At 29.3% G+C, this 13251-nt stretch overlaps 1 protein-coding gene across 1 annotated transcript in view; it reads right to left on the bottom strand.

Moving 5' to 3' along the window:
* The window catches only part of LOC105621803 (fatty acid synthase-like), a gene marked incomplete at its 5' end in the record, with an annotated part of 18890 nt that extends 16265 nt beyond the window's left edge, over positions 1–2625 (bottom strand). Inside the window, 4 exons of the mRNA XM_012203255.1 lie at positions 1203–1520; positions 1743–1903; positions 2039–2243; positions 2332–2625. Coding sequence (XP_012058645.1) covers positions 1203–1520; positions 1743–1903; positions 2039–2243; positions 2332–2625 — 978 coding nt within the window. The remainder of the gene's footprint in view (positions 1–1202; positions 1521–1742; positions 1904–2038; positions 2244–2331) is intronic.
* Between the last annotated feature and the right edge of the window lie 10626 nt (positions 2626–13251).

Raw genomic sequence — 13251 nt, 5'->3', positions numbered from 1 at the left:
CCACCCGCCGTATTCTCCAGACGTTGCTCCCTCTGACTTGTTTCGATCAATGGCACACGGCCTGTGACCAGCACTTCCGGTCTTATGAAGAAGTAAAAAATTGGATCGATTCGTGGATAGCCTCAAAAGATGACCAGTTTTTTCGACGCGGGATTCGTACGCTACCCGAAAGATGGGAGAAAGTAGTGGCCAGCGATGGACAATACTTTCAATCATAAATGTATAACCAGTTTTTTACAATAAAGCCTCGAATTTCGGAAAAAAAACGGCGGAAGCAAAGTTGTACACCTAATAGGTTTATATGCTTTATGGAGACCTTCAAAACGTTATGTCTAATATGATTATGATGTTCTGTAATTCTTTTCTGTAATTGTCTGCCATCCAACATACGACGCATCATAATTATTACACACAATCTTATAAACTACATTGTTCTTAGATGTATGAGGATAAATATCCTTTTGTACTTTTATATATTTACCCATTTTATTAGGACTATGAAAAGATACTATGATGTAGTTTTTTTATTGAACCGTTTAAATTTCTTTGTGTGAAAAGGAATGAATGGTACCGTAAGCCAAGATGCAGATTCATTCGCACAGACATTGTCAATCAAATCTTTATATACTATGTTTATTTTTAAATAAATTTTTTTATAAATTTTTTTATTAATTATTTTTTGATTAACTGTGTCAAAAATAAAAGTTAATAGGTAATCATTATCTAATAAAATATTAATAATAAGTGTCAAATTTTTCGTGTGAAACATAAAGTCAGAAAATAAAAAAGCTCTATCAACTAAAGAAAAAATTGTACCTTTCTTTTGTGCATTTGAATGGAAATTTAAAAATCTTCCTAAAAAAGTAGATTTACGAAATCAATCAAAAACAAATCAATTATTATTAATAAATATTGTAGTATCCAAAAAATCTAATTTTTCTAATAGTAATTTCTAATTTTTTTAATAGTAAATTGAAGACATGGATGAAATGAACTAAAACGTTGTAGAAGAATATCAATTTTTGAGGAAGAAACTACAGTACAAATTTCATCTACATATCTATGATAAAATAGAATGTCTATCTTCAAAATGCAACATATACAGCTGTAGCAGATTGTGGCTTGAATGTTTTAATGTTTTAAAAACTATTAAGTAATTTTTCTATTTCCTTATGAAATATAAAAACTATTTTTAATTCTACCTTTAATTTTTTCATAAATTCTTGTACAGATTCTGGTGGTCCACATACGATGCTGCTATTTTTGCTGTTGTAGCATACAATTTCAATATCCAATGGACATATATTTTTAAGATGCTCGTAACTTAAATTGATAACCGCCATTGAGCTATGAATTATTCTTTCTTTGGCACACGTTATACCGATAAAGTATGCTGATAAAATAGTTTGTTCTATGGTCAGACATTTATCTGCGTATGCACATCCAAGTTCACCGCCTGAATGACCAATCATATAATCAGGAGTAATTCCTAAGGATGTTAAGAGATCTACTAATCCAATCTACAAGTATATATGAATAATTTTAAATATATATAGATGGATGATATACTTAAAAAATTTGTTATTGATAAAATAATAAAATGCAGATTTAATCGATTTAATAGACAATCTATTTCTAATACTGTATAATGACATTTTAAAAAATGTATATTTGTAGATGTTTCAATAAATATATTATGATGTGTATTTATGTGTAATTATGAAAAGTAGTAAATTTTTTACCTGAATAGCAACGATTCCAAGATAAACATTTAACGTGTTTTCGCATATTGATTTATCCGCTTTTGTTAAAATATCTGTGACACTTATATCATACGGTTTTAAAATATCATCACATTTTCTTATCGTTTTTGCAAAAGTATGAAACTTTAATAAGTTTTGACCTAATAAAATTTTAGTTTATAAGTTACATCATTTTGTTATTTAAGTTAGTAATATTATATTATTAATAAAATACTGAGTTACTATTACTATTATTAATAAAATATTATATTATTAATGAAATACTGAGTATGTACCCATTCCTGGCCATTGAGAACCCAAGGCTGAAAATATAAACCAAACAGGTCTCTTCACGTCTTCACAATTTTGAATTTCCTTTATTGAATCTTGTTGGAAAGAATTCAATATAATGTATCCTCTCCATGGATGATTTTTTATATTGTCTGCATAGATATCGTGTAATAAGCGAATATATTCTACATCTATTGGATGGTTAGCAATCTATAATAATAAATATTTTTATGTTAAAACATAATATCTGTAATTGTTCAAAATAGTATTGAAATATTTATGAAAAATCTACACTAACATCATTTAAAAACAATTTCACTGATTCTTCAGTGCGTCCAGATAATACAACAAGTCTAGGTAAATCATCATTTGGTGTTCCATTATTTATTTTCAGTTTATCATTCCATTTTAATAACACGTGAGCATTGGATCCCCCAAAACCGAAATTATTAATTCCTACGTAACCATTTTGAAGTTGCATTGGTTTTTCGATGACACGAACTGTTCCGTTTATCAAGGCATCTATGTCATTCCTTGGCGTTGTATAATTGATATTCGGTGGAACAAAACCGGTTTCAAATGCTATTATTACCTTTAATAAATAATAACAATTTTGAGATATAAATTTGAATTAATAATTTGTCAAATATTGACTTATATGTATATTATTACTCGTATTCATAGTTCTTCCTTGAGGAATGAGGATTTCTTGTTTCTCATTTCACGTTTTATAAACTTTCCTTGATCAAGTAAGGAGTCTTATTAGCATAATGTAAGAATACAAGATGTACCATTGCGCATAATGGCGATAGCAATATTGAAAACAACTAATCAAATTTTGGCTTCTATGCATTCCGTATGATAACGCTGGTATATTGAAATAGCCAATCAAACTTTGGCCTCAAATTTACTTTCCTACTATGTATTTTCGAGAATGCTACCTTATCTTTTACATCATGCTTATTAGTTGCCTTTTTTTAAGGAAGGTTATGAGTTACCTTGAGGAAGAGATGCAACCTTCATAACCTATCCTCCAAATTTAGTTACATTGGTTTTTTTATTTTCGGTGGCTTTTAATTTAGATCTGTCACATCGTTGTTTTTATTTTCGATATTACTTCATAGCTTTTTTTTCGGAAATAAGCATCAAAAGCATTTTCTTCTTTTCCATATAGTGAGCATTATAGCGAATTTGATTGCAAGCATTAGTGCGCACTAATGCATATTAAAGCCGTTGTACATTGAATTTGAATATAAAAATGAAATACAAGTTTATTTCGTTAAACAATGTCGTGGCTTATTTCGAGCTTATAATTAGAATAACTTTAAATTAATATAATTAACATAAGAATATAAATACTAAATAATATTCTACACAAATATTTCGGCTTACAAAGTTTTCTTTAGTGTTAAAACGTAGAAATACAATATTAAAACATAGAAATATAATATTAAATTAACAAACCAACAAATTAACAAACCAACAAATTAATAAATAACAAATACATGAAAATTAAAAAAAATCATTAATGAAGTGCCAGTATATAAAGAATTCAAACGTCAAAAGTATTATGACAGATTGCAATAAGATAAGAAGATTAAATATTTCAGTCAACAATAGATTACATTATGTTTCTCGATAAAATAGTTTTGCCAAATTCCTCGGTTGAAATCGAGAATCCAGTTTGTCGCAGACTTATATCAAACAATTTGAGAATTCATTACGAGTATTTTATGATATTCTGTATATATACAGAACGAATAAATGTATTAAAATAATACATTATTAGTATGAATAAGAGGTACAGAATCAGATAACTTACATTAATTTATATAAAATACTGTAATTAAAACTCTCAATCAGAGATCTGGTCAAGTACATTAAAAATTAGCTGACTTGACTGTTACTCATTGATTTGAAAATTGATGTAATATGTAGGTCAAATAAAAGTAAGACAATAAAATCGAATGTAATAACTTGTTTTTACATTCTTTAATTCTTGTCTTTTCGTTTGGCTAACATACGAAGTATCACAGTTATTACAATTAACTTGATATAATATATGATGTTATAAATAATAATATTGTCTTTATTGATGACCGATAGATCCAAAAAATTTATAATAATGATCTTTCTCATATTCAATAGTAAATTTGAGTCTATCATGCTGTTCATTAAATAAATTTAAAATTTGAATGACCTTATCTTTAGATGCAATTATAAAGACATCATCAACATAAAGTAAGTAGAAACTCGAAATTCTAAAGAATTTAACACACTCTCTTCTAAATCCTTCATCACAATATCAACTGGATTCTCAATTTCAATCTATTTTATCGAGGGACAATATAATGGGATAATGTAATCTATTGTTGACTATTTAATCTTCTTATCTTATTTTAATCTGTCATAATACTTTTTGATGTTTGAATTCTATATATACTGACATTTTACCACTGATATTTTTTTAAATTTTCATTGTATTTATTACTTATTTGATTTGTTAATTTAATATTGTATTTCTACATTTAACATTGAAAAAAGCTTTGTAAGAATTTTTGTGTAGAATATTTAGTATTTATATTCTTATGTTAATTATATTAATTTAAAGTTATTTTAATTATAAGCTCGAAATAAGCCACATTGTTTAATTTTTTAAAAAATATATGAGCATTTTTACTCTAAATATTTCGAATTATAAAATGCATATTCTACCTAATAGTATTAGTAATAAAATGAATTGAGTATTTCGATTAAATCGAATCAATATGTTTATAAATAAGCATATATTTACCATGCTTATTTATAAACATATTGTAAGTTATTACCATATGAGAAAGTCAAAAGACAGTTCCTCCTATCGAGTGTGTGACTTCGCGACGAGACAGTTACTTAGGAATATGAACGACTTTGAGACCTCGAATCACCAAGTCTCAGCCAGTAGAGTGTCTGACATTTTTTTTCTCGGCCTAGCTCTTAAAATATCTTTACGTTATTTTATGTACAGTGACTTTAATGTGCATCAGTGCGCATCTGAGTGCATCTATCTAATCGAATTTGCTATTAGTTTCATCTTTATCCATTATTGTTCAAAATCATGACTTTATTTAATTAACAACTTTTATATTTTATTCGTAATTCATATTAGAAAGTTTGCATGTTATATATATTATGACACCACACACACACACACACGCACACACACACACACACACACACACACACACACACACACACACACACACACACACACACACACACACACACACACACACACACACACACACACACACACACACACACACACACACACACACACACACACACACACACACACACCACCACCACCACCACCACCACCACACACATCACACACACCACCACACACACATACTCCATGCATATGAGCTTTTCGCATTCACTTTGACGAGTGTGTCCGTCTGCATTCTTAACCGAGCTTAACGTAACCTACTTTCAGCCGGTGCAACTTCTTGTAATTAGCAGGCTGCATCTCATGCGTTCCGATGACGTTATACTTCTTTAAGAAGGAATTTCCGCATAAGCAAATTTTTCTTCCTAATATTGATGTATTCGAGACTCTCTCTTCTTCTAGTATAACTTTTTGTTTGCCGCATAATCTGTTACAATAATTTTACTAAAATGTAATATAACATTGTAAATTTCGAGCGTCTCTCTATTTTATTGATGAAGAATGACAATATATCTAAATACACCATAAAATCGACCGATCAAATTTTTTTCTTCCAGAGGTTACAAAGATTGTTTTTCCAATAAAAATGGAGAATATCTGAGAAATCCTCGGGGAGATTCATGAAACGCAACTTGATTAATTATCATCCCCGAAGGGTATAGAATATCGATCGAATTCTACGAAATTTGAAAGCAAGGTTTTTCCATGAATTTATAACTGATAGAGTCAATTTCTCTATATTATGTTCATTTTTGTATGTATCTGTTGCGCTGTGTAAACTATAGGAGCAAAATTTTTATTAATATAGAGTAATTTTGAGTTTATTACAAAATATCCCTCAGGAGGAGATTATTTTTACAGAAATATTATTGACAAGAAAAATAATCTATTTTTAAAAACAGGAAAAAAAGCGTAAATCCAAATAATATTTTTAATTAAACATAGCCTTATAAATGTAATTATTACCTATAATTAATTTAAAAATGATTATTCCTAAAAAAAATCTATTTCTTTTATTTATACTTTAATTTAATAGTTAATTCCTAAAAAATCGATTCCTTTTATATAAATTTCGAAGTCTATAATTATTTCAAAACCAAAATATATACGTGTTGTAAATATATATAAAAAGTAACAACATCAAAGAAGTTGAAAAGCATTTGTGATTACCCTAAGGCCTTCATAGAACCAAGTTCTGCAAGCATATTTTTTATGAATGAATTACCGTGTATTCAAACTGCAGTCTTGTAATTTTTCTACACTTTCTACCAAAATCTTGTCTTATATATCTGCAGTGGCACATGCGCGAACAACGAGGCGCAGGAGGTAAAGCCTAGTTTTCAGTCAGTCGGCCAAGAACCGTCGAGGAGCTCGAGTTGTATACAAATTTTGGTGCTCGCGATACACACGAGGTTTTAGAAATTACTATAGGCTGACAGAAATCGCGTCTGATTTATGGAAAATAAGAATCGCAATACTTCTGTGTTACAAAATGCGTCAATCACTATAAAATTGATTGACAAAACATAAAACTGGCAAATCTTTTCTGCCAAACTGATTAAAATGGAATAGATCTCTAGAATAAATCAGCAGAATAATGTCTCGAATTTTGCACGTGAAAAATTTACATGTGAAAATGAGACGTCGTGCACAGCCATAATTAATTGCAGTCTAAACCGAGGAAAGGCTCGATTCTGAAAGTTCAATCGTGCGAAGAAATCCAAAGAAAACACAAACGTGACACGATTGAGAGACGCGAGACCGACGAACTTGAGTTTACTCAAGTGAGTGAATTTCCGGGGATATACGCTATGTGCTGATAACAGAGAGAAATCGATCTTTAAGCATCTCCAATTCTGACTTGCACTTGATGGAAAATGTACATCTTTAAATCAAATACTTAACAAAAGTGTAATTAATTAACAGAGATATTTTAAATATTATGTGTATCGTTTAAAAAAATTAGTGACTCTGATTTATCGTAATTTGCAAAAAATATTTAATAAAGAATAATTTTTAAATACAAATCAATTTTTCTTTAACTCGAAATCAAAACTTTGTCAATTATATTTAAGAAAATTGCAGATTAAACTATCAGAAATTCCATGGAGAATGTCTCAAACTTTTATACCAAAGTAGTGTAACATATTTATTTACAAAGATGCTAACACACGAAGCATGACACGTCAAATTGCCGAACGTGTTCGGAGGACTCAGAAAGGATTTATTATTAGTTTCGCGGAATTTAGTGTGCACACGGGTTCCTGTGTCTCCAACTAGAACAACGAGGAGAATACACGAAGTTATCCAAGCATGAACAAGGGAAGATCCGGTGCGACGGCTACCCGGAAAATTTTCATAAAGTTCACGTCACAAGGATTTCTCGTTTAATAAGTTTCTAGGTATGTTAAATGTCCGCTAATTAATATCAGCTAGAATTGTGGCAGCTCGGGTATCTGTCTCGAACATATTTTATTTACGCGAGTCATACATTGTATATGAATATATCAGAATGTGAAATAACTGACCATTATTGCGGTTATGTCAACATAATAATAATAATTATAGAAATTAATATTATATGTTTACAATTGCAAACTACAATTTAAAATTATTTAAAAAATTGTTTACCATTATAAATATCATCATTAACATCAATAGTTATGCATATTATAAGAGATACTTATTCGATTTCAAGTTATACATTATTAAAATTTGTATGAAATAATATTGATATCTAAAAATTAAATTAATGTAAAATATATAAAAAGTATAATTTTATGATTTTACAAAATAGAAAAAAAAAGTTATATTTTTAGAACATCAAGATTCTCTTTAAAAATTCCAATTTATTAAATTTATATTTTTGATATTTCATCACCTGGAAAAAATGTTTCATATATAATTATATATTATAATTACATATTGTGACATATTTATTTCATATAAAATTATATACATATAAAGTATGTCCATCATATATATGTATATAATATTTTTTTCTAGGTAGTTGTAAATATCAAAGTAAATCAATAGAATTTAATTAATCCTTTTTCAAGCATACATCTTTAAAGTTTACTTTGAATTATTCGCGTTTGTATACCCATCCTGCGTTTTCACATGACTTCGTGTTTGACTTGTTATCCAAAAACTCTGCCAATTGTACGAGCTTCTGTTCACACTTCACAGTATGACGTATCGACTTTCGATACCCACACCCATTGCTGATTCATGACTGCAAATAGTTCCGACAGGGACACACTCCTTGCAGCATTATCTAACGTCACATGCTATGACGCTTAATAAGCGAGATATATATAAATGGTGGATCATTTCCAGATTGAAAAATTGCCTTTTTATTATAAGATATTACTTCTATCTCGTAAAAATCATAATGTTTCCTCAACGTTGCACGGCAATGCATTTGTCAATTTTATTTCGCTAATATTTTTCTAAGAATGTATACGAGAATGTTGAGTCACGTAATGTAGATATCGCAGATTATAACACGTGCGAGTAATATATTAAATATATCGTAGATAGAGATTTTTCATATAAATCGTTTTCTTTTTTTTACGTTTTGTTAGATAGCCTGCTCTTTGCAAGAGGGAATTGCCTATTACCTGGTGTCATTATAATGACACCATTACGTTTAATTAAACTAGATAATTCCAGCAAAATAATATTCAGTGCGTCATTTCTTACATTTTTTATGATCCGTTATACACGATATTGGAGCCGTTTAATGGCGATCGTTTATAAAAGAACTGGCAGGTGGTAGAAATCCCGTCTAGATAGGAACTAAATTCCTATCTAGATAAGAGTTGAATTCCTTTTAAAAAAATGGAATCTAATCTGGAGGGTCACCCTCGTGAAATGGAAATTAGTGACCCGAAACAAAGTGGCGTATCAATAGATAATTCAATTTACTTTGCAATGTATGGTAACTTGTCGCACGAACGATTCCTATCAACAAAAAAGACAAGAGGGTTCTGGCGAAATGAAAACAAAATAGATTTTAAGAAACAAAAGAAAAAAATTTTAAAAAAGGGGAAAAATAACGTCTCTTGTTTCAACTTTTTGCTGTGCTGTTACAATATAAGCGCTTTATTTTAATGCAATGTTTTTCTTGATAAAGCTCGGGATCCTTTACACGTGATAAAAAAATCAATTTTTAATGTACGTAAATGATTGCCACGACAAAAAAAAGAATAAGAAGAAAATTTAATAGCGTGAAAACTTCGCGCTAATGCTATCGGAATTAATTCAATTTTTATTCTTTTATGCATTTAATAACGTAAATAAATAATGATTAATGATGTATTTTAAGTTTGTAATTCAAATAGAGCAAACGAATATATCCGAGCATAGAAATTAGCTCAATGGTCTAATTTAGATGTGGCCGGACATATCTAATTTTGTCTAAACATCACTTATCTTGATATATAGTACATGTATACGAATTACGCGATAACGCAAGTATAATTTATACCTATTTGTCAGAAATGACGTGCAAGGATGGAATTATATTTTACGCACAAATTATCTTGTTTACATTTAACTATTTTATATATGCTTAATCATATTAAGTGTAGGAAAAAGTTCGTGGCGTTTTTTTAATGCCATCTAACGGGAAAAACGCCACGAACTTTTTCCCACGCCTAATATAATATATAAAATTTATATATATATAATGTAATTTGTATGTATATAATCATAAACTAAAGATATCACTTTTTATTATACAATGACAAAAATAAAGAAACGCAAAAATAGTTTTAAAAAAGTAAATAGATAAAAAAGATTAATTGAATTTTGACTGTAACACAACACCTCCTCTTGATCACAGAACACCAATGGCTTAATTGCAAGGCAATTTTTTTGCTTTCAAGCCGCGCTGCCGAAACTTTCATAGAAAAGCTAAACGTATTTTCTGGATTCCAAAAGGCATCGAATCAACCAAGGATTGCCCATATTTGTCGAAGAGGAATGATACGATGCCAGGTACGATACTCTAAGATTCAAGTTTCGTGTCTCGTTAACTCCGTGACCCCCCTTCGCGATCAGATAAATTCAGATAAAATTTCATTCGTACGAAAATCAAAATAGCAGAAATCCCAAAAAATCGAATACGAGATATCACGATTTTATTATGACTGACGTAAAAAAACATAAAAATATTCTTTTTTATGAAATTCTTGTATTAACGTCATCCTCACGGTTTGTCAGAATTACAAAATAATAAATATATTTCATTATCAAACTTTCATCGACGCTTAAGAAACATTTCAAAACATTTGATAAATAGAATCTATTAACAAGTAAACTTTGTGCACGAGATGTGCAATAAGTAAGAAACTTCGTGCTTGGCAAGAAAGTTAGTAACGTAGAAACCTATGTTCTTGACAAAACATAATATTCATAAAGGAACTTATAAAAGAGAGCATATAATATTTTATATATAGTTATACATATATTGGGTTGTCCGGAAAGTTCATGCCAACTAACCTATATAATTTAATAAATGTATACTAAAAAATTTGAATTTTCTGCGTTTCAATTTTCCTTCAACATCGGCACGAACTTTCCAGACAATCCAATACAATTATTCTTCGCATCAATTTTTTGATATATATAATGATAAAGTGTAATTATGTTCATATGTACATATAGTAGTTCTTTTTCGTACCGTTGGATTTTTATAGTATTGTTACTTTACTATACGTTACTTTTCTAGCACGTTGAATACTGCGCGAGTAGTAAAACCTTTATTACGTCCCTGCACTCTAGTTCTATGTATCACCTCATCTTTATTCCCTTTTATTTTGTTTTTCCAAATGCACAACGAAAAAGCTATTTAAAAATTCCGTATTTCCGAAAAATGTTAAATGTTATAATAATTAAATCCATATTCACACGTGCGGATGCGTACGTATTTTATTCATTCCAGATTTTTCCTTGCAATTCACAGAATTCTATGAATTGCAAGGAAAAAAATCTGAATGAATATCCAGAATCAGTTATGATTTAATAAATATCTAGTTTATTACAGTAAAAAAATGATACGCTGGCAGAAATTGCCGTTATAACTCCTCACATAAATTAGGTATTCATGAGTAAACTGTTATGAATTCTTTGAAATAATTTTGTGTACATATAAATTATGATTTATCCTCTTCGTGATCGTCTTAATGTATTCCTGTTCATTAACAAAACGAGCTCTCATCTGAAATAGTTCATTAAGGTTCTTGTATATAATGAAGCCGCATAATTTCAAACAAAATAATCTACGAGAACTGCTTAGTACAAGTATATATACCATAAGTTCACTGTATATATTTCATATATACACTAACTAAAAAATATAACAAAAAAATAAAAAAATATCTAAAATAAAAAATATAAATATTTAATATTTATTATTATATTTAAATATTTTACCACAACATTTGGAAAAAAATCAATTTTAAATAACAAATTTAATTATTTCAAAACAGCTATAAATATCTAATTATGTCATTCATTCTAATAAGGATCCTTTGAATTTAATTTTACTTCCTTTCGCTTAAATAATATTGCTTAAAAATATATATTCGCAATTGCTCACATTCTACTGGCGCTGAAGAGCGTTTTCACTGAAGAGCGCTTTCTTTTATGGTGCGTTTCTTTTATGGCCATCTCTTAGATAACTCCCTCAGCCTGTTTAATATCGTAAATCAAATTTAAATGGAATTCTCTTGGCCTAACAGATAAAGCGGTAGACTATTTTGTGTGAATTGTGTGTAACCCTTTCGCACGTCTTGCACGCGCAAAGCGAACGTAAAATTACCACGCACTTTCCACGTCGGCGATTACCGAAGCATCCAAAGTGCAAACACAATCAAGAATCCCTCAAATTTAAACTCAAATCCAAAAGTATCTATACCGGTAGAAGAATAAAAAGTTTAACAACTTTGGCTATCAATGCTGAGATATACCTACTCGCAGAATTCTCACATAGGTTTGTAAGAAAACACGTATGAACAATCTTTTGCAACTTACTTCTGAACTGTCAGGTGATTGCACTATAAACACTGTGCTCTGTTAAAACATTATTCTCTGTATCTTTTAATCTTTAAAATTTATATAAAGATTTATATAACTATATAAGATTTTTATTACAAGCAAGATTTTAATTTCATTCACAATCGATGTATATAATTTCTACTTCTATAACCCTTTTTATTATGGAAAAAATAAATATTTTCTTATACTGATTTCTAACGGAATTGATACGAGCTAGTCAGTAATCAGGGGCTACGAAAGATACTATTATATGCAATTAGCTTGCGCAATTATACGTACTCCTCCAGCAATATTCCGTACTCCGGGAAAGTTGAAACGTATCTCTGACCCAATCTTTAAAACTTGCATGAATGAAAATGTTTAATGCATCCTAAAATCTTCCTACAACACGCACCTCGCGAACTTTGGAAATAAATTGATATTATCAACGTTATAAACTCCCAAACTTTTATGGAATTATACAGATAATTTGTCAGGAATATTCTTTAATTTAAAACAGATAAAATGTATTATATATGAAGAAATAACTTTGATATATAAATATTTATTTGTTTTATAAAAGAGTATTAGCGGAAAAATTAGATTTATATATTTCTCATAAATCAAATAAAAACATCAGATACATAGACGAGAGATAGAGGAACATGCTGTGAAATGTGTCAAACTAAACGCGCGAAAAATTTATGCGAAAAAGAAATCGAACAACATGGATATAAAGTTGTCATAATAATACAATGACAGGTTTTTTGTTGTAATGTTCTACAAGGTCCGCTTTTGAAAGCCAATACTGATCTCTTTATTCCTTTTTGTCGTGTTCCTTAGTTTGTTTCTCTCTCTCTCTCTTCTCTCTCTCTCTCTCTCTCTCTCTCTCTCTCTCTCTCTCTCTCTCTACTACTACTACTACTACTACTACGTACTACGTACGTACGTACGTACGTACGT

The sequence above is a fragment of the Atta cephalotes genome (genome assembly GCF_000143395.1).
Source record: "Atta cephalotes unplaced genomic scaffold scaffold00037, whole genome shotgun sequence".
In the NCBI taxonomy this organism is placed as follows: Eukaryota; Metazoa; Arthropoda; class Insecta; order Hymenoptera; family Formicidae; genus Atta; species Atta cephalotes.
This window is presented reverse-complemented; position numbering and strand designations above follow the sequence as displayed.